Below are 26,339 nucleotides of genomic sequence, written 5' to 3'. Positions count from 1 at the left end.
GACAATAGAAGTCCCTTGTGCAGAGGCAAGGGGACAAAAGACTACAAGGGTAGGTAAGATGGCTAAGTAGGTCAGAGCTCTTGCCATGCAAGCCTAATGACCTGTGCGGAATACCTAGAACCCACCTTAAAAAGCCATATGTGGCGGTACACATCTGTAATACCAGCACTCCTACAGCAAGATGAGAGGCAGACCCAGGAGAGCCAACACGAAGTTTGCAGACTAGCTAGCCTGGAGTTCACAGTGTGGCAGAAACAAGAGAGACCCAGCCTCAGAGAGGTAGCGGGAAAACCAGCTCCTGAAAATTGTTCTCTGACCTCCACACATGTGCTGTGACATATACACCCCACCACCACACACACATTAAAGTTTAAAAATGGTTAAGAAAAGGCACGGGCACATTCTTCCTCCATAGTTGCTGTCTGTTCAGGAGCTCAGTGGATTGAACAGTGGCCACCCACAGAAGAGGGCACTCAAATGGTGGTCACATATTGAAATGTCCTCACTGGCCCACACAGACCTGATCTTCCTATGCCTTCCTAACTTTTTTTTGGGGGGGTCACATTGGCACACATGTTATCCATTGTTCTTTATGTTAGAAAACCTCTGACTACATAGGAATCATGAAGTCTTTGGCATAGATCAGAATGTCAGGCATCAAACTGAAGTTTCATGTAAACTTGAATGTAGGGCTGTTTACAATGAGAGTGACTTCTCATTAAGGCTGACTGATGAATTTGGAGATAAAAATTTTATTTTAAAAACTTCCTGAGGCAAGTAAAATGGCTCAGTGGGTAAGGTGCCTCACAACCTCAGTTAAACCTCACATGACGGAAGGAGAGAACTGACTGTGAGGGTTTCTTCTGACCTCCACATGTGCACACTGTGTCCCATGTCCCCTCACCGCACCCAATCAAATAAAACACACTGGGGCACGTGTGTATCTCCCCACTCGACTCAAATAAATAAGTGTAATAAATAAAATAAATTAATGTTCTGGGCCAGTGTTTCCAAAAAGATGTGTTATGTAGAATATTCATTTTAACAATTACCTTTTTGCTTTAATGTTTCCTTGAAAATAACATAGTCAATAATCAATCCTAGGATTTCCCTGACATTTTTACCTAAGATGAGACTAATTTAAAAAGAAGAAAATAGAGTAATCAGTTTAAGAGAAATGTTACCTACCTAGTTGAATGGGTGGTATGAGAATCGGGGAAAAAAAGCTTGGGAAATAGTGATCTAGGCTTATTCACTCCATTTTAAAACTTATTTTACTAAAGTAAATGCTAATTCATATATTATAAAGTGAACCAGTTTAAACTTTGAAATTTAGTGGTTTAATTCATTTACAGAATGTACAGTTATTGTCACTTCTGACTTTTTCCAGTATTTTTATTATATAATATTATATATTACTATATAATATTATATATATATTTATTATATAATTATGTATAATTAAGGAGTCTTTGTACGTGTTTTAAGTTGTGCTTCCCCATCTTGGACAAGCACTGTCTTCTGTGTCGGTGATTTGCCACATCCAGGACATCTCATATTTGGGGAAGTGTATCCTGCATGGCCCTTCTAGCCTGATTTCCCTTACATAGTGCAATGTAATTGAATTCCAGCCACATTGTTTTACTGTTGCCAGGACCTCACTCTGGCTGCTTCTCTGCTCCCGGTCCTTCATCTCCAAGGAAAGAATTAGATGAGACACAGAGTATAGTGTAAAGAGAAGCCGAGATTATTATAGAATAGCATAAGACGTTCTCAAGGCTGGGAGTGGAAAAGGCCCAGGGGCACCATTGTAGAGGAAAACATCCCCACAGTGAGAGTGGACAGTAGCAAGAGGGACCCTTGTACTGACCTACATGTGTTCATAGGCCATATCCTACTTAGGGTTTCTAAAAGAGGCAACTGCCTAGAGGATGTTTTCCTGTCCAGATGATTGACAGATCCATTTGGATTTGTTCTTAAAGAAGGGGTAGTGGTACGTCCATGTTCTTTTCCAGAAAGCCTCTGAATAGACAGACACCTGCTGATCCCTGGAGCACAGAATGTCCAGTCTTTCCCCAGGGCCAGAGATAGGACTCAGATCCCATTCTTTTGACCAGTAATCTAAGTCCCTAAGCTTCAAATCTTGTTTTTTCAAACCGTTGCATGTGAAGGAGGGGCCCATCCCAGTAGCCTTGAAATCTGCTTATATCTAACCAGGGACCTTAAGAACCTAACCTGGGTAGTCTTTTCAGTAACTGGGTGACCCTTATATTATATAGTCACCTTCATTAGTTCATAAAAATTCCACTGTTTTCGTCTTTTGGCTGTTCTGAGTAGTTAGTGGGTCTTTTTGACCATCTTGGACGACAGGACTAGGACTTACCATTAGCATTCAGTCCCTCAGCCATTACCACAGTAAAGGACTTGAAATAGTTGTAGATTTCCATTTGCACTGCTTGCCAAGAAGAGATTAGTGTAGACAAATTATCTGGTCCTTCATATGTCTTAGTTTTCCCTTTTATGAAGAATATATAAGTATCTACCTCACAGGGTTCTTGTAAGGACAATCTGAGTTACAGCGCATAAGGCCTTATAAACCTTCCTATCAGAAGCGTTATATGATCACAAATGTATCATTTACTTTTACTTTTCTGTTGTTTTATTTTTATTCCCGATTCACCAGAGGATCTTAAGGGAGCCTGCAGATTTAAAAAGAGATAACTTGGTAGCTCTATGTGTTTAGCTTAGACTGGGTTCTGAAGTCCCAGCTTTGGTTTCCTATAAACAGTAGGGAGGCACTCTCCTGCCTCTTCTTTAAAAGGATCTTGTGGGGTTTTTGTTTTAACTTGGCCTTGTCCCCACTTTTTCTCAGTGACTTCACGGTGGCTGTCCTTCTGGTGTCACTAGCATCCTGTATCTTCAGGCCTGACAAACCTGGTGTGTGTTCTTTGTGATGTCTTCTCCGTGTCCCTGTTGAAAGTTGTACTCTTCACAGAAACTTGTCCCTGAAGAGGATGCTTTCATTTTAGGCTCTTGGGCTTTGATAGGTGCTGGTTACGGTGCGTGCCGTGCCGTGTTGCAGTCCCTGGATGCACACAGGGAATCTGTTCTTATTTACAAAGCAGATGCTGCCGTGCTTCCTGTGAATCAGTGGCCACGTGTGCCTTTGGCATTGGGGAGAGGGAAGCAATGCTTTTTGTTTTTTTAACTTGAACAAACTGGGATTTCTAAAGGACAAGTCTCTCTCTCTCTCTCTCTCTCTCTCTCTCTCTCTCTCTCTCTCTCTCTCTCTCTCTCTTTTCTGTACTAATCTTAAGTTTCTTCCATAGGAAACATTAAAAATGTGCATAATTACAGGACAAAATGTCAAGCAGTCAGTTTAATTTGCTGATGAATATGGAGAATTAATGTTTTGAAACAGTCGTGGGATTCCGCATTGTGAGTTAGCAGGGGGAGGTAATGTTTTGTTGACATTTGTTCACAGTGTTGATTGCTTGTTTGGCTTGTACTTGGCCTTGCAGGTGGATTTTGCCTTCACCGTATGGCAGAGCTTCCCCGAGAGGATTGTGGGGTACCCAGCACGCAGCCATTTCTGGGATAACTCTAAGGAGCGGTGGGGATACACATCCAAATGGACAAACGACTACTCCATGGTGTTGACAGGAGCTGCTATCTACCACAAGTGAGGAGCTGGACATTCTCATTGAAATGCGTTATATTCATTTCTGACAGAACTTAGGGCCAAATCTAGTTAATGACATTAATGAAAATTAGTCAGTATCCTTGCCTGATTTTTGTTGAAGTAGCAAATGTGTGCTATGAATCTTCTTGGCTTATTGCTTTTCTAGATGTTAAGGCAGAGTAGCATTTTCAGTTAAGCCAAGGGATAAAGGTACACTCAGAGCAAGGCTGGGTATCTGAATAATAAGGAGTGGATACCTAAGCATCCACGTCACTGTTCTAGGTGATTTTTGGTTCACCATTGAGTGAAACAGAAAAGTTCCCTGACAGTGCAGGACTCATATTCTGAGGAGCAGAGAAACGTAGGTGCTATGGGGGAAATCAGGGACAGCAGCATGACACTGATGAAGAGTCAAGTAGCAGGAATGACAGAGATGGGGCAGGTTGGAGAGTGGTCAGGATGGTCTACATTGTAGAGATGAGAAGCAGAGACAAGCAGAATCAAGAGAAGGTTAGCCAAGGCTGTTGTGGCATTGGGAATAGCAGGAATAAACACCCGGAGGAGACGATGGAGAACCATGGAAAAGAGGCATGTGATTGGTGGCCATGGGGCAGTCGGGGAGCAGGTCTGAGAGGTCTGAGAGCTCAGAAGACGGAAGTTAATGTTCCCTCTAGTGAGTAGGTCAGTGCATGGCCTTGAACAGAGCAGACTTCAGGCTGTGTCCTCAGGGTCCGCTCTGGGTGGTGTAATCAGAACAGGCAGTAAGTATGTGAAAGGAGGAGGAGGAACTTGGGGGAAGTAGTCAACCAAATGCAGATGAAGGGCGGTTTGCCGGGACCCGGGAGTGAACAGTGCTATAAACAAGGACCACACTGTAGGGATATTTTGACGCTGATTCAGCATCGTGACCTAATCAGAATTTAATGCCTACCCAATTTTCTAACTTGAAGTCCAGAAGGCTAGAGTGTCATCAACAGAGGTAATAGTACAGATGAAATAACTGTTTTTAAATGGAAATCTTGCCCTGGGCATGTTAAGACACCTAAAAGGCTATGAAAAAAAAGTCATAGGCAGAGATATAAAATGGGCAGTCTTTAAATTTGGTCCTAAAAACCAGTAGACAAGTTAAATTGCCAGATGAGTGAATGTAGATAGTTAGCATTTCCAAATTCCTACTGGATCATTAATGAAAATATACCAGTCTTACCTTAGATTTCAAAATAGAGACTAGAGAGTCTTCTCATCTTGGGGATAAGTCTGGAAATGCCCAAATATACGCATTTGGCTGAGTAAATCTTGATCCCAGGGCTTCCCCTTCTCCTGCTGCCTCCACAGGAATGAATCTGATTCACTCACGTGCTTTGTCTTATTTGTAAGTAAATTCCTTGGCCACCAGCTTCAGTCACTTTGCTCAGGGCAGTGATAAAATACCCAGAAGAAAGAAGCAACACCCACGTGCTTGGCTCAGCTTCTCAGATTGTGAGAACGCAGTCCATCACGACGGGGAAGTCATGGCAGCCGGCGTGGGAAGCATCTCTAGTTAGGAGGCGGAGAGAGATGGAAGCTGGTGCTCAACCCGCTTTCTTCCTTCTATTCAGTCTTGGTCCCCAGCCCGTGGATGGTGCTGTCCACATTCAGGGCGCATCTTCCCTGCAGTGGTCAACTTCTCAGGAAATATTCTTGTAGGCACGCCCTCAGAGGTGTGTTTCCATGGTGTTTCTACATTGCATCAAACTGGCACTGAAGATCGTCATCTCCATTATCACAACAACCTCTTAGCTTTCAGTTTCTCTTTCCAACTGACCAAGCCTAATACTAAGTTGTGATGGGCAAGCAATCTCTGTGTCCCAGTGGATCTCTGTGCTTTGGTTCCTCATCTGTAAAATAAGGATAATAATGCAATAACATCTGCCTCATAGATTTCTTATGTGGGTTAGATGAGGCATTTCTTGTTAAAGGCCTGCAAATATTATTGGGCCTCTAGTGGGTACCATGGAAGGGATAACTGTCATCATTAATGCATTCAGTAGCATCTTTAGGGATTCAGAGAATGACTGTGTTTAAAGTCTGCCTGTCATCATGTGATGCAGCCCCACTGAGAGACGTTCCTTTATCACTTGCAGATATTATCACTACCTGTACTCCCATTACCTGCCAGCCAGCCTAAAGAACATGGTAGACCAGTTGGCCAATTGTGAGGACATTCTCATGAATTTCCTGGTGTCCGCTGTGACAAAATTGCCTCCAATCAAAGTGACCCAGAAGAAGCAGTATAAGGAGACAATGATGGGACAGGTAAGAATAAAGAACTTGCTTCCCCAGGCTGCTCGAATAAGTATTTCTCCACTTTATCTAGGAGTGTCCTAAAGGAACACAAAAATAAGCCCTGTCTGAAGGCCCCAAAGGAAGGAATGATTGGCACTTGGATAATTAAGACTATAAAGCTCTTAGATAACCCATAATGTGACATGACAGTGACATGTTCTTAGAGTTTGTCTTATTCCCTTTGGGCGAGTATCACAACAACATGGATTTGAGGCTTAAGTTACAAACATTTCTTTCTCCTACTTTAAAAACCCTGGAGTTCCAAATCAAGGTGTCAGCAGTCATAATACCCATTGAGGAACTGTAGCTAGAGTTTTCCTGCCTGGCCCACAGTCAGGACAAATCTCTAGCTACAAATGGCGCCCAACGTGTTGGCAAGAGTTTCCACCTAAAACCTGAGTAAAAAGATTCTAAAACAGAGCTAAAAACAGCTCCTAGTTGCTGTGGGATGGTCTGTATGTCAAATGTGTTGCTGATTGGTCAATAAATAAATCACTGATTGGTCAGTGGCCAGGCAGGAAGTAGAGGTGGGACAAGGAGGAGAAAAAACTGGAAAGTGGAAAGCTGGGTGGGAGAGACACTGCCAGCCGCCATGATGACAAGCCGCATGTGTAGATGCCGGTAAGCCACGAGCCATGTGGCAAGGTATAGATTAATGGAAATGGATTAATTTAAGCTGTAAGAACAGTTAGCAAGAAGCCTGCCACGGCCATACAGTTTGTAACCAATATAAGTCTCTGTGTTTACTTGATCGGGTTTGAGCGGCTTGGGACTGGCGGGTGAGAGAGATTTGTCCTGACTGTGGGCCAGGCAGGAAAACTCTAGCTACAAGGAACTGCTTCCAAATTTATAGATGGTCATCTGCTTGCCATGTCCCCGTGTGGTAGAGAGCTCTCTGGTGTCACCCTGTTCTTGAGGATTCTGCCTCTATGAAACCAGACTTCACCAGATGACCCACTTACTGATCATCATACTCAGGATCACACAGCAGTGTTTTCTGAGAAGACGTGGCATTCGGTCCACAGCTGAGTTAAAGGTCTACAAAGGATTTATGTCAGTCTACTGTAGATTCTGCAGGAGCAAGCAACCCGCTTAATGGTTTTCTGGCAGTTGTTCTTCAGTTGAGCAAATATCAGAGTGAAATACTAGAAGTCACATTGTCAATTTTCAGTTCTAGAACCAGCGTATATAAGCAAGCCATGGGCAAGTCACCTTCTGAAGGTCTCTTGGCTCATCTTTAAAAGGAAATGGTGAAATCTTTTTCATGAAATTGATGCAAGTGTTAACGTAAAGCCAAATGTCTTTTTGGGTCATAAACTTTCATGATAAAGATACCTTCACGGAAAAAATCACCCAACTCCCCCATTTATAGGCAGGAAAACTGGGTCTCAAAATTTTAACGTATTGCCACAAGTACCCCAGTAAGTTGGATACAGAAGTGAACATGGAATCCTAGGCTCCCTTGCCATTCTCCGGCACCCCCATTGCAAGTGTCAGGCCCATCTAAAAGTTGAAGTTCCCTTTTATTCTTTTCTGGCAGAGCCAATACTACATGTAAGAAATGAGGGCTGGGCATGTAGCTCAAGTGGGAGAGTGCCTGTTTAGTTCCATGCTGAGTTCCATGCCCAGCACTGTATAAACTGGACATGGTCATACATGCTTAGAATCCCAGCACTTGGGGACAAGATCAGAAGTCATTCCTAACTACATAGTGAGTGTGAGCTACAAAGGGAGACCCTGCCTCAAAATAAACAAGCAAGCAAACAAATAAATAAAAAGAGACAGGAGGTGGGTGTGCAATGAGATGACTCAGCAGGTAAAGGTAATTCCCACCAAGGCTGAAGACCCGAGTTCCATCCCCAGACCTACATGGTAGAAGAAAATACCAACTCCTACAACGTATCTTCTGACCTTAATGTGTGTGCTTTGGCAAGCACATGCTCCAATGCTCCACCCCCTGCTACACACGAGCGTGCGCATATGCGCACGCGCACACACACAAATCAATAAATAAGTGTGATTTTCAAAAAGAAATGAAACAACGTAAATACAGCTGTTAGTTTTACCCAGGTTTAATCATGGAGCACCAAGCATGATTAAAATCAGCTCTTAACAGTGAGAGGCTGAGACAGAAGTTCTAGGCCATGAGAGTTCTAGGTCAGCGGCAGGTACACAGTACTCAAAGCCCAGGGCAGTATATCTTTAAAAAAAAAAAATAGGCAAAGCAAAACAGCGCCACCACCAAAATCCAAAGAAGCCGTGATCGCGTCAGTTCTGTTGTTCGGGATTTGTAATGGGAGCCAGCTTTAAATCTGTTTTGCAAAGGGAACTTGAGCAACCTCTTATGGCAACCTTCTTGTCTGGCTTTCTTTTTAATTCAATACATGTAGCAAGAGAAAAGCAACATTAGCCGGATTTTCAGTTATACAGTGTCCTTCACTGTTTACTGAGCACACACAGCTTCAGACAGTACTGGAAGTGCTGGCTATGAAGAAACACCTGCTCTTTCTGAGCAAAGAAAGGTCTGCCCTCCTGTACCAATTGAAATAACAGGCAGGGGCATGTGCAAGAATTTTCCAATCATTATGACCAAAGCGAAGCTCTGTGTTTTGCCGACTGTGTGCCCAGATGTTTTGTCACAGGACATACGAAGTCACAACATTCTGTTCAAACTGCTAGGCGAAGTTTTCAGACTCCACTGAGGTGGTGTACTTGTCCAAGGTGGACTGCTAGTAGCATGTCATATCTTAGGGTTTGGTTCTGTGACCATTTCATACATGTGCCTAGTTGTACTATATGAACATCTCCAGTAATCCACGTATCTTAGAGACAAATCTAAACTGTTAGATTCATCTCCATGTACCCAGGTGGTATAGTACATTTGAGCCCGTCTTCCCATCACGCTCATTATGTTACTAAATGTTTGTGTCCATGGAACAAATGGGTATTATCTTTAAGGTTACACTTTTATTAGATTGGAAAGGTTTTTGTTTGTTTGTTTGTCTTTAGTATGTGTTGATTGGGTCGGATTGGGTCGGAATCCATCAAGAATGAGCTCAAGTTCTTGACGGTTTTTCCATTTGCATATGAGCACTTTGGCCTGGGTTTGGGATTGGCCCTTTGGCGTGAGTGGACCAATCACAAATGTCCACAAGTTCCTATTAACCTTAGAGCAGTGGTTCTCAACCTTCCTAATGCTCTGACCCTCTAATACAGTTTCTCATGCTGTGCCGACCCCCATCCATAAAGTTATTTTGTTACTACTTCATTACTGTAATTTTGCCACGATTATGAATCATAATGTAAATATCTGTGTTTTCCAAGGATCTTCGATGGCCCCTGTGAAAGGGTCATTCGACACCCCCCAAGGGGGTTGTGACCCACATGTGGATAACCGCTGCCTTAGAGGCTGTCTGTTCTAATGGGAACACAGTTGGTTATCTTTAATTATTTGCTTTTCTGTGACTGGTGAACGCGATTTCTCCCAGTACAGATGCTAGAAAAATAGAGCCTTCCTCCTGCCTCTTTCCGGCCTTCAGCAAATAACTGTCACTTCCTTGAACCTGCTGTGACTTGGGGAGTTCCTCCACCTGGTTGCTGTGAGGCTCAAATGTGCTTCGTGAAAACACTTCGCAAGTAGTGTTTTCTGATTCCACTGCTCAGAGCTAACTTGACATTTGTGTTTATCGTGATTTTCAAGCGTGTTGATACTTGTGGTTTTAAGTGACTCTAGTGATTCTTCCTCTAAAATGCACTTTTCATGGAAATATGTTTCCAACACACACACAAATGTACTAAACAGTTTGCTTATTTATCTATGTTTATGGGGTGTGTGTGTGTGTTTTATCCCATAATTGAACAACTCGTCTTTGTTAACAAAACATACTTGTTGGGGCTTTCTTTTAAGTCAGTATCAATCATTTATGTGGTCTAAATATATTTAACCAGCTTTAGGGACAGTATAACTAAAAAGAAGGTAGCCATTTTTTTTTTTTTACTTTGCTAACTTTTTTTTTTTCCTGAATGAGCAATACCACCTGAGGCTATCTGATGTTTAGAACAATAATCTTTAGGAATTTAGTGGCATTGAAAAGACAATTGTTAGGTTAAGAACAGAATGTTAATATTTTAGTGTAGAGTCAGTCTTGTGGGCATAGACACTGTGTGTCTGTCACTGTGTCTGAGTCCCTCTCATGCTTCATGGAGTCATCTGAGTAGAGCAGTCTATAAGGGAATGTCAGTTCTTATGTGCTGAATAGCACTAGCCATGAGTCACATGGAAAGGCTTCATTTTGTTCTTCAGTTATATGTATGTATTTTTTAACAAGCCATTCGATAGGAACTTAATCAAGGTGGAAAGTTTGATGCTAAAAGAGTGAATCCATAGTGGGACTTCTGATAATGCATGTCTCCACATCAACCATGTTAACAAATGGGATTTAGAGGGCTGGAGAGATGTCTCAGCAGTTAAGAGTGCTTGCTTCTCTTGCGGAGAACCGGAGGTCAGTTCCCAGCGTACATGTCAAATGACTTAGAACCTCCTGTCACTCCAGCTTCCAAGGGCACCCATACACATGCATGTGCATATACACATAGTCTCACATACATACATAACAATAAATCTGTGTTTAAAGAAATTTTACTTAAAGATTTAGAAAACTGTCTCTGAAGGAATGAGTTCACTGTGAGTCATAGCGTTTGGTCCCAGGTACAAAAAGGAATGTGCTAGTGAGTGACCGTAGTAGTTGAGAGTCCATTGGTAAAGGTCCCTCCTTCATTCATTCCTCTGAAGCTGAAGCCTTAGTCACTTCACTTCATTCTGGAGCTCAGAAAGGGTCACAGGATTGGGTATGTTTGGACACTGATGAAGTTGCCACATCTCAAGAACACTGCAGGCAAAGGTAAGTCAGTCAGTGTGCCTGAGTCTGCCTTCTGCCAGCTCTGTGGATGGATCGGCTCAGCAGCCAGGCCCCACACTCTGCTGCTGGCCGTTTCTGGGTCCAGCGGATGGTGCTTGCCTCACCCTCTGCCTTCTCTCACTGGCCCCCTTGTTTGTCTCCTTCTCCGCAGACATCCCGAGCTTCCCGCTGGGCTGACCCTGACCACTTTGCCCAGCGCCAGAGCTGCATGAACACGTTTGCCAGCTGGTTTGGCTACATGCCGCTGATCCACTCTCAGATGAGGCTAGACCCGGTCCTCTTTAAAGACCAGGTCTCAATTCTGAGGAAGAAATACAGAGACATTGAACGGCTTTGAGGAAGCCCACTGAGTAGGAGAAGGGAAGAATATGGGACCGGAGTCCAGCTGCTCTCTCTTCCCAGTGCAGATCCGCTCGTCGATGGAGCCAGACTGTGCCAAGTATCAAAAACAAAAACAAAAAAGCAAAACAAAAACTTAGCTGAACACAATGACAACAAGTTACAAAGGCCAATGAGAACTCAGCTGGAATCCTGGCTCCTGGGACTGCACCAGACGGCTCCATTCGCCTCACTGGCTTCTGTGTCCCACGACTAGGTTGTGTACAGTTTAATTATGGAACATTAAATAATTATTTTTGAAATGATTGCTATGCAGGTTTAAACTTTTTTAATGATCAAAACTATTAAAAACCAGAGTTCTTTCTTTAATCAAAATTGTGTTGGGTGTGAATATTTCCAAGCTGCTACTCCCTTCGCTACAGACACCATGGCCATGAGTCACCCAGCATTTCCTGCGGTGACAGACACAGATCACATGGGAAGCACAAATCGGTTATTTGACGTAGTGTCAACAAAGAACTGGGCATACACTAAGACAGGTTCATATTCGAATTTTACCAGTGCAGATTGTTTTCCAGTTTAGGTGTTCAGATCCCCTCAGTCTCTAAAATGTTGCTGCATGAGAGAAAGTATTGACTCCAGGTAGGCAGTTCTAACCAAACACTTTATGTCTGCGATACTATAAGTATGATAATCTTTTTACATGGGAGTGGGTGGGGGGATTAGTACCAAGCAAACACTAGTAGATTTAAGGAATGTTGCACAAGGCACCAACAGCCCACCAGCATGTGTGTTATGGAAATAGTGATCCCACAGCTGAAACCCAATCCTTCCAGTGGTTGGCCTGTATGCTCAACCACTGATCCATCTAGCCATGATCTGGGAAAACCCTATGCTTTAGAGGCCAAGGAAAAAAACGAGTTCAGATTATTTATAAGACGAGCGATTTAATGTTTGTGAAAAAAATTCAAGTTGCAAAAGCTCTGTTGAGAAAAAAAAGAGATTCTGTGTAAATATACACTGTTTAAAAAGAGGATGCCTGGGAAGTTACTGAGGATGTCCCTTGCCATGGAACTCTCAGCCCAGTTTCGGTAAGCATTGTTTTAAGCAAATACTTGGCAATCAAATTAACCAGAAACAAATGTGTAGACTTCTTTCAGTTTTGAAACATGGAGAGAAATCTAGTTGTGCTTCTTGTTAAAAACAATATTTTTACTCCCACAAATACTGTCTTAAGTTTATGATTGTGAAGCATTAAGACTACAGGCACATACAACTCCACGAAGCACATCCCGGTGAACCATGGAGGCTTGTGGTATTAAATATCTATTTCTCCTTGAAAGAGCCAAGAGAGGATGAGTTATAGAAAGATTATTAGGGACTGCAGAATAATCTACAGCCACTTTAGTGTCTTTTTCCTCCATGAACTCTCCTACTTTTCATATATTCATTTCCGATTTTGTCTTAGAAAAGTTCATCAGAACTATGCACTGGCCGAGGTCAGTACAAATCAAATAACTCCAGTGGCCTCCAATCCATCCTTTCTTTGTAGACGTCTAGAAGAGAAAGGAACCATCCTAATATCTTGGAGGGGGTTCTGTAAACAAGAATGAGTGTAGGAGTTTGCTGAAGTCCTGAGAAATGACTCCATTGCCTGCCCAACAGCAGAGTAGGAATCAGAGCCCACACATGCCATGTTGTGAAGAGGTGCATGGGCTATGAAGTCCACTCAAAGAGGGGGTTTGTCTGCAGCTTTGTGACCCACAAATACCACTCTGCATTTCTCTCTCATCCAGTGTAACCCATCCTTAGCCTGCTTTCAAACATGGGGCATTCCTTAAATAGATGTGACATATCTTTAAGTCTTTCTCCAAATATGATTCTGAGGTTCACAGTACTTATATTTGTGTCTGTCAGTAAAATGCTCCCAAAGGTTTTCATATGAACTGCAATTCTCAGTATGTTAAAGGGTGAACAATGAATCTATTTGCTTATTTGTATTTAAAGGGTGGAATTTTTTAGAATGGTATTACTCATATCTTTCTCCTTTCCAAACATGAATGTAACATTTTTTTTTTTAAACCACCACAAGCTAACTTAAAACTTGCCAAGCAGTGTCCCTAATCGTACCAGTCACGTCCACGAGTGGATTCGGGGGACTGCCTTTCTAGGTTTACCTGTCACAGAGCTCACAGGGCACAGAGTCCCCACAAGCAACATGTGCAGTAATTACAAATGAGAACAGGAACTGACACACTTTTCATCTCCTTTAAATCTCCACAGTTGCATTTGATGTCATTCTCTTGAGTAATTCTCTCTGGGATGCCAGCTAGCATGTTCTTTTCTCATTTGGAATATACAGCTGGGAATTGAACAATGCTAAGCAAATCAGTGAGGCCCAACAGCAAGATGTAATTTTAATTCTCTTAGGGAAGAGTTGTAGATTGCATTGCAGCAAGTTGACAAATCACAGCCATTGCTGTAGAATGTCAGACGTTATCTCTCAGCTGGTTTGAATGATAATCAGGGGTCTCGAAGTGGGCCAACATGTGTGGAGTTGGTAAGATGCCAAGGGCAGAGAGTATAATACAAACCATCTAATGAATTGCATGAAGAAACTCCAGTGAGGACTCAGCCACTTATGATTTTCACACATTTTCTCCAGCTCTACATTATCACATGTGTTCTTCAAAGTGTTTTAAAAAGCTGGATATGTATTTATATGAAAAGATTTATATAGCCATCAAGGTTTACATGTACATTATATGTTAAACATAATCAATCACTTTTGTTGACAGTGACAAAAATGACCCAAACTTGAGACTATAGAGAAAAATCCATGCAATAATCCTTGTAGTCTTGTCAGAAAACATAGCATAGTGAAGTGGGTATACCAAGGCATATCAGCACATGTTTCAGAGATGATGCCTCAGAAGAAAGGAAAATCTCATACCTGGAATCTAATGTGCATTACAGTTTAACTTCTTGTTCTAAATGGTGCTCAAAGAAGGATCAATCCCAGTGGAGTCCTTCAATTTCCCTTTTGAAAATGATTTTTGCTTTTCATTACAGTAGGCTATGTTAGCCTTTATTTTGGTGGTTCTCAAATTCCTGGTGACTTGAAGGAATATTATGCTAGTGGCCTTTCATAAAGGTTGCTGAACTTTAATTTAATCAGGGGTGAGATGATTGATGTGAGTAAACCTATGGGCTATAAAAAAAAGTGCTTGATTTAACAACTAATTAAAGTTTAGTCAAACTCGTTGAAAGATGGAGAGGAGGCAGAAAGCCTCATCAGGGTAGAAGCTGAATGAGACTCATGCTGAATAAGATAAGTTATGAATGTAAGGGCTGGAACAAGCTTCCTCCACCTGGAAATGTCTTACTTTCCTAGGGGTCTCTAAAAGCTCCAATTTTAAGGCTATCAGCTCTTGCCAGGAACTCTCAGATAAAAATGTTCCTGCCTTCTGCATATAACCAGTACATCAGAGCTACAGTTGACAGGTTAATTCATTTACCTACTTTCCATTTATGACAACTATGAACAAGGGCCTTTAAAATACTTCTGCCATTGATGACTAGATGTGACCAAGAAAGCTCTTTTGTTGCCACCTCCATTTTTTTTCCCCAAGCTTGATGGGAACAAAGTTAGTTTGGGTTAAATTCTCAGTGAATAAACACGAATATTGAACTGCATTCAATTCATCTCGCTTAGTATGTGAAATTCATCATGTGGAGATGAAGTTATTCCTAGACTCCAAGTTTCTAGTTTTAAAAGGGGTGAGGTGGGACAGAGCATCCTAAGAAGGTTTTTTACCCCATCAATTTAGTAACAATATCCAGAAGCTCTGAATAGAAAACCTGTTGATTTTGATAGTGAAGGTGATTTCTGGCAAGAAGCCATCTCTCCTCTTCACTCTCCCAAAAGCAAAGGATGCTGTTTCTTTTTACTTAGCTGGAATTATAGTTGTCAGTATCCTAAAGTACCAATATTTTCTATACCAAGAGCATGGATGAGATACCCCAAATGGGCCTTCTGCTCCCTAACCCCCACAAAAATAGGTGGGAAAGCATCCAGGAGCAAGCTGAACCCTTGGAAAGGCAGTCTCACCCTTGTTTAAAATCGAGTCAAGCTACCCTTTTAGTCACACTATTTTTGTAATGATTTGCCTTTCAGGTCTCAAAGGTCATTTGATTTCTGCAATTGCATTCTGTTCTACAGGAATACATTTCTCTCATTTTAGTTGTAATTATTACTAAAATTGGGGCCATGCAAATGACCTGATTACCATGTAATGAACTTGTATATTTATGCTGAGAAAAAAAAATGTATAGGATAAGTTGAGGGTTAGGGAAAAAAAAAAAGACATGGAAAACTGGAAATATTTTAGGTGACAAATTGTAACAAAAAAAAGTAAACCTTATTTTGTATACAATGTACATTTGGGACAGTTTTCTAATATGTTGCCAATGTTTTTGTAGTGTCAACACAGGTCTTTTCTGGAGTGTTTTCCCCATTTGTTACAGAGTACTAATGATTTAGTGCAACTGAGTCCTAATGTGTGTGAGAGAGTGCAAGAAATTTCAAAGCCATAGATCTTGATTTACTTCACTGACCTGTGTAACTTTCTGTCTGGGTTTCGCCATTCAAGATAGATTGTTTTATAGAGTGTCACCAAAGACTTTTTCCTTCAGATTTATAGAAGAAAAAAAAAGAAATTATTAATAAATGACATGACTTTTCATCTGTGTGCTTCTCATTCCATCATTTCTCTTGGGTACAGAAGGATTCTGGTTCCAGAAAGAAGTGATGTTTGGGGAACCCTAAAGCTTCCACAGGAGTTCTGGGGAAGTCAGGCAGATGAGGTTCGATTGAGGATGCTGGGTGAAGGCCCAACTCTCAGAGCCTGGCTGCAGCCCAGCACCCAATAACAACCCTCTTCCAGGCCAGTTGCAGCTGGTACTGTTGGAAGTTGGCCAGAGGGAACGGTGGTGATGTGCCCAGTTCACAGCGTTCCTCCACATGGATGCTGGGACAAAGTGGCAGGACTGGGCCCCCAGAGCATCTGGAGCCTGACAGCTGTGGCCATTACCCCACTTGGTTTCAGCTACTGCCTGAAGCTCATGAATTACTGGCTGGCAAATTATTTATTAGACTGGTATTTCTCCAGGTGTGCTGTCGCTACCATTCAGGGCCACTACAGGGAACCTTGGTGGCGGGAATGAACCCCTTTCTCATACTTCTTTCTCTTTTCCTCTCATCCTCCTTTTCACCCTAGTGGTATGTCCTACCCATCTCTGCTACCCTTCTACCCTCTGTATTTACATACTTTTATGGAAAGATATGTCACTGACTTCACATATTTGCAATAGAGAAAAAAAAGGCTAATTACATTTGGGAGTACGAAGTTTGTGTTATGTATTTCAATTTTTCTGTCTGTAAAAGTGTCACAGAATAGTGTGGTGTGTGTGTGTGTACAACTACCCCATAACAAGCACTGTGCGAAGTTGGGATGTGGTTGGAGAAGGCAAGTGTAAGACACATCAGTGTTGGTTTATAAGTGACTGTGCCCATTCTTGAGTGTGAAACTTGAAAAATCTGGCCCCAGAATATGACTAATGATAGAATCATCCCCCAGTGGTAGGACAAATGAGAAGGCTAGTTGGATGAGTTACTTCTAAATTTGGTCCCAGCCCACCTCACAGATGTTTCAGTGAGAGCCACTGCTTGCAGATATACCTTGAGCAAATTACAGATTACAGATGGAGCTGCTTCATGGTCCAGACAGCTCCAGCAAGTCCACTGGTGAAAGGACTGGCGGTTATTTGTGGATACTGAGTCATCCTACACGGGCCTCCCCCGACTTGGAGCCATCTCTGGTTTGCAAATCTCAAGACATTGCAAGAAAGAGTGAAGCATGTACCATGTACCTGCTCTTCCAGATGCCACTGTGTTCCGCTGGATACAGAAGAGATCCGACGATCCTCACCTGGCCCAGCAGATTCAAGACTTACCAGTTTTTAACCTCATATGTATCAACTGTCCAAGTGCTCTGGTTACAGGCATCCTTTGGTACACACCTACCTAAATTAGAATCTTGACGCTTTCTCTGTAGATCTGTAACTTCATTAAACTCACCTGAACTTTCTGTGCCTTGGTTTCCTCATTTTAGTGTTATTATACACCTCATAAAGTTCTCACAAAGAGAACATGAGTTAATGAGTATAAAGTTATTTAAATATAGCAACTAGTATAAACAGTATGTAATTTTCACCTATTATTAGTAAATCAGTATTTTATCAAAAGAATATAAATTTAATTTAATAAAGTTAAATATAAATTTAATATCTTTCCCTTGACCTGATAAGGAAAAGACAATTTATCTTAATGTTTAGGATTTTATAACCCCAAATAAACCCTGGCCTTTCTCATATCACAGGCATCTCTTTTTTTCAATTAGCATCCTGTTTTAGTGCCTACCCACATGAAATCATCATAGCATTCAGGAATGAGCCATCCACTAGCAGAAATTATGCTAAATTGCATTTGTATTTTCTGGCTGAACTTCGTGGAGGGGCTCTGTTTTTCATTCTCAGTGGAATTTGTTTTAGGTAGCTCAGGACTTAAATGAAGCTTGGGTGTTAACCCTTACTGTTTTTCCTTTCCTGGTGGCTTAAATTGTGTGAAGAAAGAAGATATAATTCTTGCCAACCTGTAAATTATTTGCCAAGTTTGAATTTCTATTCCAAACTGAACATAAATAACCCGATTTCCTTGGCCAGATCTACTTGTAAAACTGGCCAAAATGTGTCTTTAATCAGACAGGAACGGACTGTCCTATGTTAGAGTAGAAAAATGTTAAGCTGGGAATAATGAAACTTTGAGATACTTTACCTATTCCCCATCGGACCATACATACATGTTATTTTACAACACACTTTTATAAAGTACAAATTTGAATGCCTGCCTAATACTCCATTATAAAGTTATTCCATATATGTCATATTTTTAACCCAACTTTTAACAATGAGAAATGCAAGTGTTTTATAATTTCTGACCATTTATAGTATATATTTCTTGGGTGTTTAATCAGTAAAATCAATGCTGTGGGAAATATTCCTAGAGATAAATCTAAGTTCACATCTATATCCGTTCTTTTAGGGTAATTCATGGATATGATGTTGGCATATAAATGTTATAATGTTTTAAAAGTTTTTGCAGCATAGTTACAGCATATTGGAAGAAAAGGTAAACTTACCTAAGAGAAAGACATAGGATTGAAGGAGGATATATATATATATATATATATATATATATATATATATCATATATCATATATGTATGAAATTAGCATATTTATTTTTGGTTGGCCACTAAGTTGTTAACTGTGAGGTTGAAGAGCCAATGCTGATGCTGAGCCATAACTGCTAAATGCCTGTGGTTTGAACTTTGTTAAAAATTTTCATAGAAAATACTATATAATAATAATGTTGACTATTAAAAATATGGAGATACTTGTTTTTAATAGCCAAGTAAATCCTCCATTATGTAAATGTACCATATTTTCTGTATCCATTCTTTGGTTGAGAGGCATCTAGGTTGTTCCAGGTTCTGGCTATTACAAATTAAGCTACTATGAACATAGTTGAGCAAGTGTACTTGTGGTATGATTGAGCATCCTTTGCCCAAGAGTGGTATTGCTGAGTCTTGAGGTAAACTGATTCCCAATTTTATGAGAAACTGCCATATTGATTTCCAAAGTGGCTGTACAAGTTTGCACTCCAACCAGCAATGGAGGAGTGTTCCTCTTGCTCCACATCCTTTCCAGAATAAGCTGTCATTTGTGTTTTTGATCTTAGCCATTCTGATGGAAATTTGAAGGCAAATGGATGGAACTAGAAAAAAAATCATCCTGAGTGAGGTAACCCAGAATGACAAACATGGTATGTACTCACTCATAAGTAGATATTAACTGTAAAGAATAAACATGCTACAATCCACAGACCCAGAGAGGCTAGGTAACAAGGAAGGCCCAAAGGGGGACACATGGATCTACCTGGGAAGGAGAAATAGAGGAGATCTCCTGGTTGGATCTCCTGTTTGAGGGGCTGGTGGGCATGGGAACTTGAGGGATTGGGTTGGAGGAGAGGTGGAGGGGGAGAGTGCTGAGAGACTGGAAAGGGGGGTCTTTACGGAGTCTGGTAGAAGCCTGACACAAGGGAAACTCCCACTAGTCTACAAAGATGGTCCCAGCTAAGACTCCTGGCAGCAGTGGATGCATCACCTGAACTGGCCAACCCCTGTGATTGGATTGGTGACTTCCCTGGTTGTCGTCAGAAAGTTTTTATCCAGTGACTGATGGAGGCAGATTCAGAGACCTATAGCCAAACATTGGTCCAAGCTCAGGGAAACATGCTGAGGAGAGAGAGAAGGGATTGTAGGAGCCAGGGGGGTTAGGGACATCAGAGGAAAACCCACAGAAATGCTAGCCTGGCTCATGGAAACTCAGAGTCTGAACCAACAACCAGGGAGCCTTCATGGGACAGACGTAGGCCCTCTACATATATGTGACAGTTGTGTAGCTTGGTCTATTTGTGGGACTCCTGGCAATGGGAGCAGGAGCGGTTCCCTGGTGCTTTGGCTGGCTCTTGGGAACCTATTCCTCATGCTGGTTTGCCTTGTCCAACCTGAAAACAGGGACGAGTGCTTGGTCTTATAGCAGCTTGATTTGCTATGCTTTACTGATACCCATGGGAGGCCTGCCTCTTTCTGAGTGAATACAGAGGAGGGGTGGATTGATAGAGGGACAGAAGGGAGGTGAAGGGGAGAGAGTGAAAGGAGAAAAAGGAGGGGAGGCTGTGGTCAGGATGTAAAATAAAGTAAATTAAAAAAAAATCTATGTATGTCCAACCTCATATTCGAGTCATAGAAATATGAATAAATAGCTGATGCTCACCTGTAAGCTTTATCCCTACTGGCTACCTTTCATAATGCTGAAAGATAAGGTGCACACTACCAGAAGAGAAAGGAAATCACTGATATCACCAGCTGTGAACCCTGCTATAAAAACAACCTGCCTAGTTAGTAAGTCCACTTGTGAAATAGTGGCATGAGTGTTATGGGAGTAAGCAACATTTTTTTTTAAAGACTGTATTTAAGGACCACTTCATGAGATGGAACCAAAATTTGACACTGTCAATGAAGCCAAGAACTTGTGGTGTCTATGTGGAAACCTGCTATTACTATTCTGCTAAGTAGAAATGGCAATAAACTGACTAGTGACTTCTTATGCTCATAGATCAGTGCATAGTTACACCCTCATCAGAGAAGCTTCTTTTTTTTTTAGTAGATTGTAGTTAACACAGAAAATTCCAACTGGTCAATGTGTAGAGAATAAGAAATTTCAGAATCCTTAGCCCTAAATATGATGTGTATATTACACCCCTCCCTCAAGGCTCAGGGATCCTTGCTGAAGAGAGAGAAGGAATATTGTAAAAGCCAGAGGTGGTAGATGACTTCATAGAAACAGGATTTTACACACACAACAGAAAAGTGTACTTATGAACTCAAGATGACTGTGAAAGTATGCACAAAACCTGTACAAGCTAAAACCAGACAAAAATCCCAGCACAGTGGAAATAAGGTCGGCACAAAGTCCCGCTCTTAGCTGAAAAGCTATTGGCATTTGATTGCTGATAGAGAAAGTCAGTTTTCTTTAGAAGTGTGATACCTGTCATATTGATCACACTTTAAGATAGGCCCCCTCTGCAGGAGTAGTTAGTGAACACAAACTTGACTCTATGAGGGCAATGGGGGGGGGGGGGTTGGATGAGATCTGGAAGGAGTTGGGGAAGGAAATAAGATAAAAATGTCCTGTCAATTCAGTGAAATCTGTCCTAGGTTATCTGATAGCACTGTGAAGAAGGAAGTCCTTGCTTTACCATTCTGTGCACAGTAATATTTTATCCAGACTATAAGAAGCACAGGCAGAAGTTAATATATTTTAGGGAAGACTTTTCAAGAAATACATATTAAAATAAGATCCAAAGACATAACTAAGAATATATGTAGAAGAAATATCAGAATTGAATGTCATGATAAATCCAATAGACCTAATATATATGTAATAGTGTATACACACATATGTATGTATGTGTATATATATATATGTTGCACACAAACACAAAAGAGTATACATTGTACTTAGCAGCTCATGGATCTAAAGCAGATCACATCTTGAGACATAAAACAAATTTAGAAAAACTGAAATAATTCCATGTATCCTTTCTGACTACAATGTAATAGAGCTTAAAAATCAATAGCAAACAAATCTTTAGTAACTACACAAACTCATGGAGATTAAACAACTTATTTATAAATGGGGCAATGGGTCAAAAAAGGAATCAAGAAGGAAATAAAACTCCTGGAATTAAATCACAACAGAACAAAACCTCTGCAATACATTAAAAGTAGTCCCAAGAGGGAAAGTTATAGCTCTAGACAAATACACTTTTAAAAACTCAGAAACAGCAGAAACAACTGACTCAATAATGCAACTCAAGAATATTGAAAAACAAGGTCAAACCAAATGCAAACTGAGTAGAGAGGAAGAAATAAAAAAATCATAGGAGAAATTAATGAAATCAACTCAAGGAAAACAATACAATACAAAGAACCAACAAATCGAAAAGCTTCTTCTTCAGATAGGTAAAGAAGACCAGCAGACTTTTGGCCCAGTTAAACACAACAAAGAAAGAGAGGACCCAAATGAACAGGATCAGAGATGAATGGGGAAGTATAAAACAGACATCAAAGAAATCCAGAATGTTGTAAGGGAATACTTTAAAGAACTATGCTACTTTAAATTAGAAAACCTAAAGGAAATAAATGAATTCCTGACTCATCCAAACCACCAAAGTTAAACCAAGAAGAGATCAACAACTTCAGCTGACTCATAACAAATAAGATCAAATCAGTAGTTAAAAGTCTTCCAACTAAAAACCAAGGCCCAAATGGATTCACAGTAGAATTCTGCCAGACCCTTCAAAGAAGATCTACAGCCAATACTTCTGAAATTACAAAAAGAAGAAAAGAAAGTGAAGAAAAGAATGAATCAGAAAGAGCACTTGTAAATGCTTCTGCAAAGCCAGTATCATGCTAATACCCAAAACAGGTAAAGATACAACATTAGAAAGAACACTATGGGCCAATAACCTTGATGAACATGGATATAAAAATCCTTAATAAAACATTTGTAATGCAAATACAGACATATATCAAAAAGGTTCGCGACTACAAAATTTTTAAAAAAATAAACAGTGCTATCTCAAGAGTGGGGTAATATCTGACATTGTAACTTATGCGTGATTGGAACCCTAGAAGCAAAGAATAAAGTGAAAGAGGAAAAGAATATATTTGAGGAGAATTCCCAAGAACCTTTCAAACACTGATGAAAGACACTGAGCCACACACTTAAGAAATTCAATGATCTCCAAATAGGATAAAAATAGAGAAAACTATACCAAGATGCAAAATGGTCAAGCAAGGAAAGGCAAAAGATAAAGATGCAAACTGTAAAAATATTTCTTAAAGTGATAGTAAAATAATTTCAGGTATAAATTTTTCTGGGAAACTTCATTTGCAGTAGAACTGAACTAAGCCGTTTACCAACACAAAAGAGAGGCCATGACTACAAATTCTCAGATTTTTTTTTTAATGTCAGTGTGGAAGTATGTGTGCAAAGTGTGTGTGGGTCAGGGCATACGGGCCACAGCCTGAATGTGGAGGCCAGAGGACAACTCTGTCCTCCTCTCTGTCCTTCCACCTTTACGTATGTTTTAGAGATCAAACTTAGGGCACCAGGATGGTGTGGTAAACACCATTGCCTACTAGGCCATCTCAGGAGCCCAAATTCTCAGATATTAAAAGACTAAGAATGGATTACTAAATTTTATGCCAATAAATTTAATAAGTTAAAGTGCAAACCTTTGTATAAAGAGAAACAGAAAATTTGAATGGACGTGTATTTCTATTTAAAATTTGAATGGACGTGTATTTCTATTTAAAATTTGGGCTTCCCTCGAAGATCTTTGCTTAAGAAAAACAGACATAAATATCATCAGTAATGAATTACATCAAACACTCAAGAATGAACTATTAGTGAATATGAACTCTTCCAGAAAATAGGGAAAAGTTCCATTATAATCTACAAACTGAGCACAATTAACAAAACCTAACAAAGATATGATAGGAAAATTACATGCTGATACTCCTCATAACATAGACACAAAAAAAACCTTTCAAATACATTATAGTTTTATACAGCAATATATAAAGAGAACAACTATTAAAGTTTGATCTTAAACATGCCCCCAATCCCCAGGGTTGCACCACTAGGGCTGGTAGAATCTTTGCCAGGTGGAGTGTAACCTTAGATCATGGGAGATTTACACTATTGCTCAAGGAATGTGAGGTGAGCATTTATGATCTATCCTATATGATGATGGGTCAAAACCCTCAAAGCTGATAATTAATGAGAGACTGGAATCTTTACATATATAAGTAAAGGTAAGCCTTTCTCTTTATAACTTGATTATACTTTGCCATAATGGCTGAAGCTGACTAACACAAGACATCATGACTTGATTGAAAACTAGAAAACTCGAAGTTAATACTACACTTCCAACAAAGTGAACATGAATGTATCCATTTCAATAGGCACTGAAAATCATCAATAGAATGCAATATTTGTCTTACTTTTACTTTTGTTGCTGTGAAGGGTCCCCCACATGAAATATTAATGTATGCATGCTGATTATTCTCTTGCTAAGCTTTGTTTATCCACTCTTACACTGCTTAGAACACACCACACACACACACACACACACACACACACACACACACACACACACACACACACACAGAGAGAGAGAGAGAGAGAAGTGGCCCTGGTCTTCCAATGTCAATTAACTTATTAGGACAATTCTCCATAAACATGCTCATGAGCCAAACCATTGTAGACAATCTGATATTGAGACACTCTTCCTGGATGATATTAAATTGTGTTAAATTGACAATTAAAGTTAACCCAAGGTAGACAAGATCTCATTGAAATTCTTCCCAGGTTAGATTGTGTCAAGTTGACAATTAAAGTTAACTATCATGGACGCAAATTGTGATAAAAACAAATTCTCAGGAACACAGAAGCAGAGGGACCCTTCCCTTAGCCTGATAAAGGATATATACTAAACCTCTATAGTTAACATCATATTGGGTGGTATTCATGACTACTTTCCAAGATCAAAACAACCAAATTCTACTCTCATTAACTTCAATTAATCACTACATTGTGATCCCTGCAACACAATAAGAATAAAAAATAGTTATAAAAATTAGAAAGGAAGAAGTAAAACCATTTAACTGTGTTTATAAAACCCAAGTAATCTACCAAAACTAATAGAAATAAGTCAATAAATAAATGTGTATGTATATAAGGTCAGCATATCATAATTTACACATTTTAAAAGACTGGAGTCTATCTCCCTGAACTTGAAGGAAGCAAATATTTTTTAGAACAAAACAAAATAATATAAAATCACTGTAAGCAACAGGATAAAAAAATTAATTAAAATGAGAATTTTCTTTTTTGGGAAAGAGTCTCAGTATATAACCTGAAACTCTATTACAGCAGTGTGCCACCACAACCAACAAAGTGAATGTATTTGAAACTTGTCTTAGTTGGGGTTACTATGGCCATGATAAAACACCTTTACCAACAGTGAGTTGGGGAGGAAAGGGTTGATTTGACTTCCACTTCCATATTACTGTTCATCATTGGAGGAAGTTAGGACAGAAACTCAAGCAGACAGGGACATGGAGGCAGAAGCTGATGCAGAGGTGATGGAGGGGTGCTGCTTGTGGTTTTACTCCTTGTGGCTTGTTCAGCCTGTTTTCTTTTAGAACCCAGGACCACAAGCCAAGGGATGGTACTAACCACAATGGGCTGGACCCTCCCCCATTAACTAATTAAGAAAATGCCCTATAGACTTGCATACAGCCCAATCTTATGGAAGCGTTTTCTCAGTTGAGGTTCCCTCCGCTCAGATGACTTCAGCTTCTGTCAAGTTGATATAATACTATCCAGCATAAAAATGGAAATTAAAAACTTTAGTGTTCACGTGAAGTGTTCCTCATCCAAAGACTGCATTCAGAAAAAATTCTCATGAGGTTTTGTAATAGGAAAAAATTAAACTACACAGTAAAAGTAAGAATCGTAGTCATATCTAGGTTGGGATGGAGGTGAGAAATATTGGAGTAGCAAAAGGAGAGAATTGCCTGAGGCATTGGAAACCTCTCTCTTGACTGGAAAGTATATAAGCGGGTCTGTAACCGTCAAAACTGGAGGAATTGTCCACTTAAAAGTGGGCATTTCAATATTATTTTTACTTTGATTTACATTTTTGAGCATGTGTATGTGTTTGTGAATTTGTGTTTGTGGGAGTGTACATGTATGTGGAGGCCAGAGGTCAACCTTGGGTGTCATGCTCAGGTGCTATCTACCGTGGTTGTTGAAACTGGGTGTCTTTCTGGCCTTGAACTCTGGTGGATCTGCCTGTGTCCACCTCTCTAGTGCTGGGATTATATGTGCATGCCATTGTGCCTGCTGTTTTACATGGCTTTAGGGGATCAAACTGAAGTCCTCATGGTCGCATGGCAAGCCCTTTATGGAATAAGCTGTCTGCCCAGTCCTATGCTTTAACTTAAAATGTACTCAGAATATGCAAATTCACTAGCAAGAAAGCAAATACAGTTTTAAAAGAAGTTAACATAAGATATGATGATTTCAGTCCTGGGTAACAACGAAGTTCCTAAATACAAGCCAATGGGAAGCCACAACAGCAGAATTTAGAAAGAGTGGGTACACTCTAGTAGGGTATTTTGAATTTAGGAATTCCAGATTCATACTATGTATAGGATGCTAAAACAATTGATTTGTAATTTTTGGGACAGTCTCAGACTTCTTTTAGCTTCACTCACTGTTTTGGCTTCTGGCCATAGGTACTCAAAACCACAT

The 26,339-nt window shown here is 40.4% G+C and overlaps 1 protein-coding gene across 1 annotated transcript in view; it reads left to right on the top strand.

Moving 5' to 3' along the window:
* Positions 1-16,010, top strand: part of Ext1 (exostosin glycosyltransferase 1) — a 287,921-nt gene extending 271,911 nt beyond the window's left edge. Inside the window, exons 9-11 of the mRNA XM_052747806.1 lie at positions 3,522-3,682; positions 5,806-5,977; positions 11,078-16,010. Of these exons, the coding sequence (XP_052603766.1) occupies positions 3,522-3,682; positions 5,806-5,977; positions 11,078-11,263 (519 nt within the window). The 3' untranslated portion in view covers positions 11,264-16,010. The remainder of the gene's footprint in view (positions 1-3,521; positions 3,683-5,805; positions 5,978-11,077) is intronic.
* The last annotated feature ends 10,329 nt before the right edge of the window (positions 16,011-26,339 follow it).

The sequence above is a fragment of the Peromyscus californicus genome, unplaced genomic scaffold (genome assembly GCF_007827085.1).
Source record: "Peromyscus californicus insignis strain IS unplaced genomic scaffold, ASM782708v3 Scaffold_20__1_contigs__length_68692818, whole genome shotgun sequence".
In the NCBI taxonomy this organism is placed as follows: Eukaryota; Metazoa; Chordata; class Mammalia; order Rodentia; family Cricetidae; genus Peromyscus; species Peromyscus californicus.
Note: the sequence above shows the minus strand (reverse complement) of the source record. Positions and strands in the feature narration are given on the sequence as shown.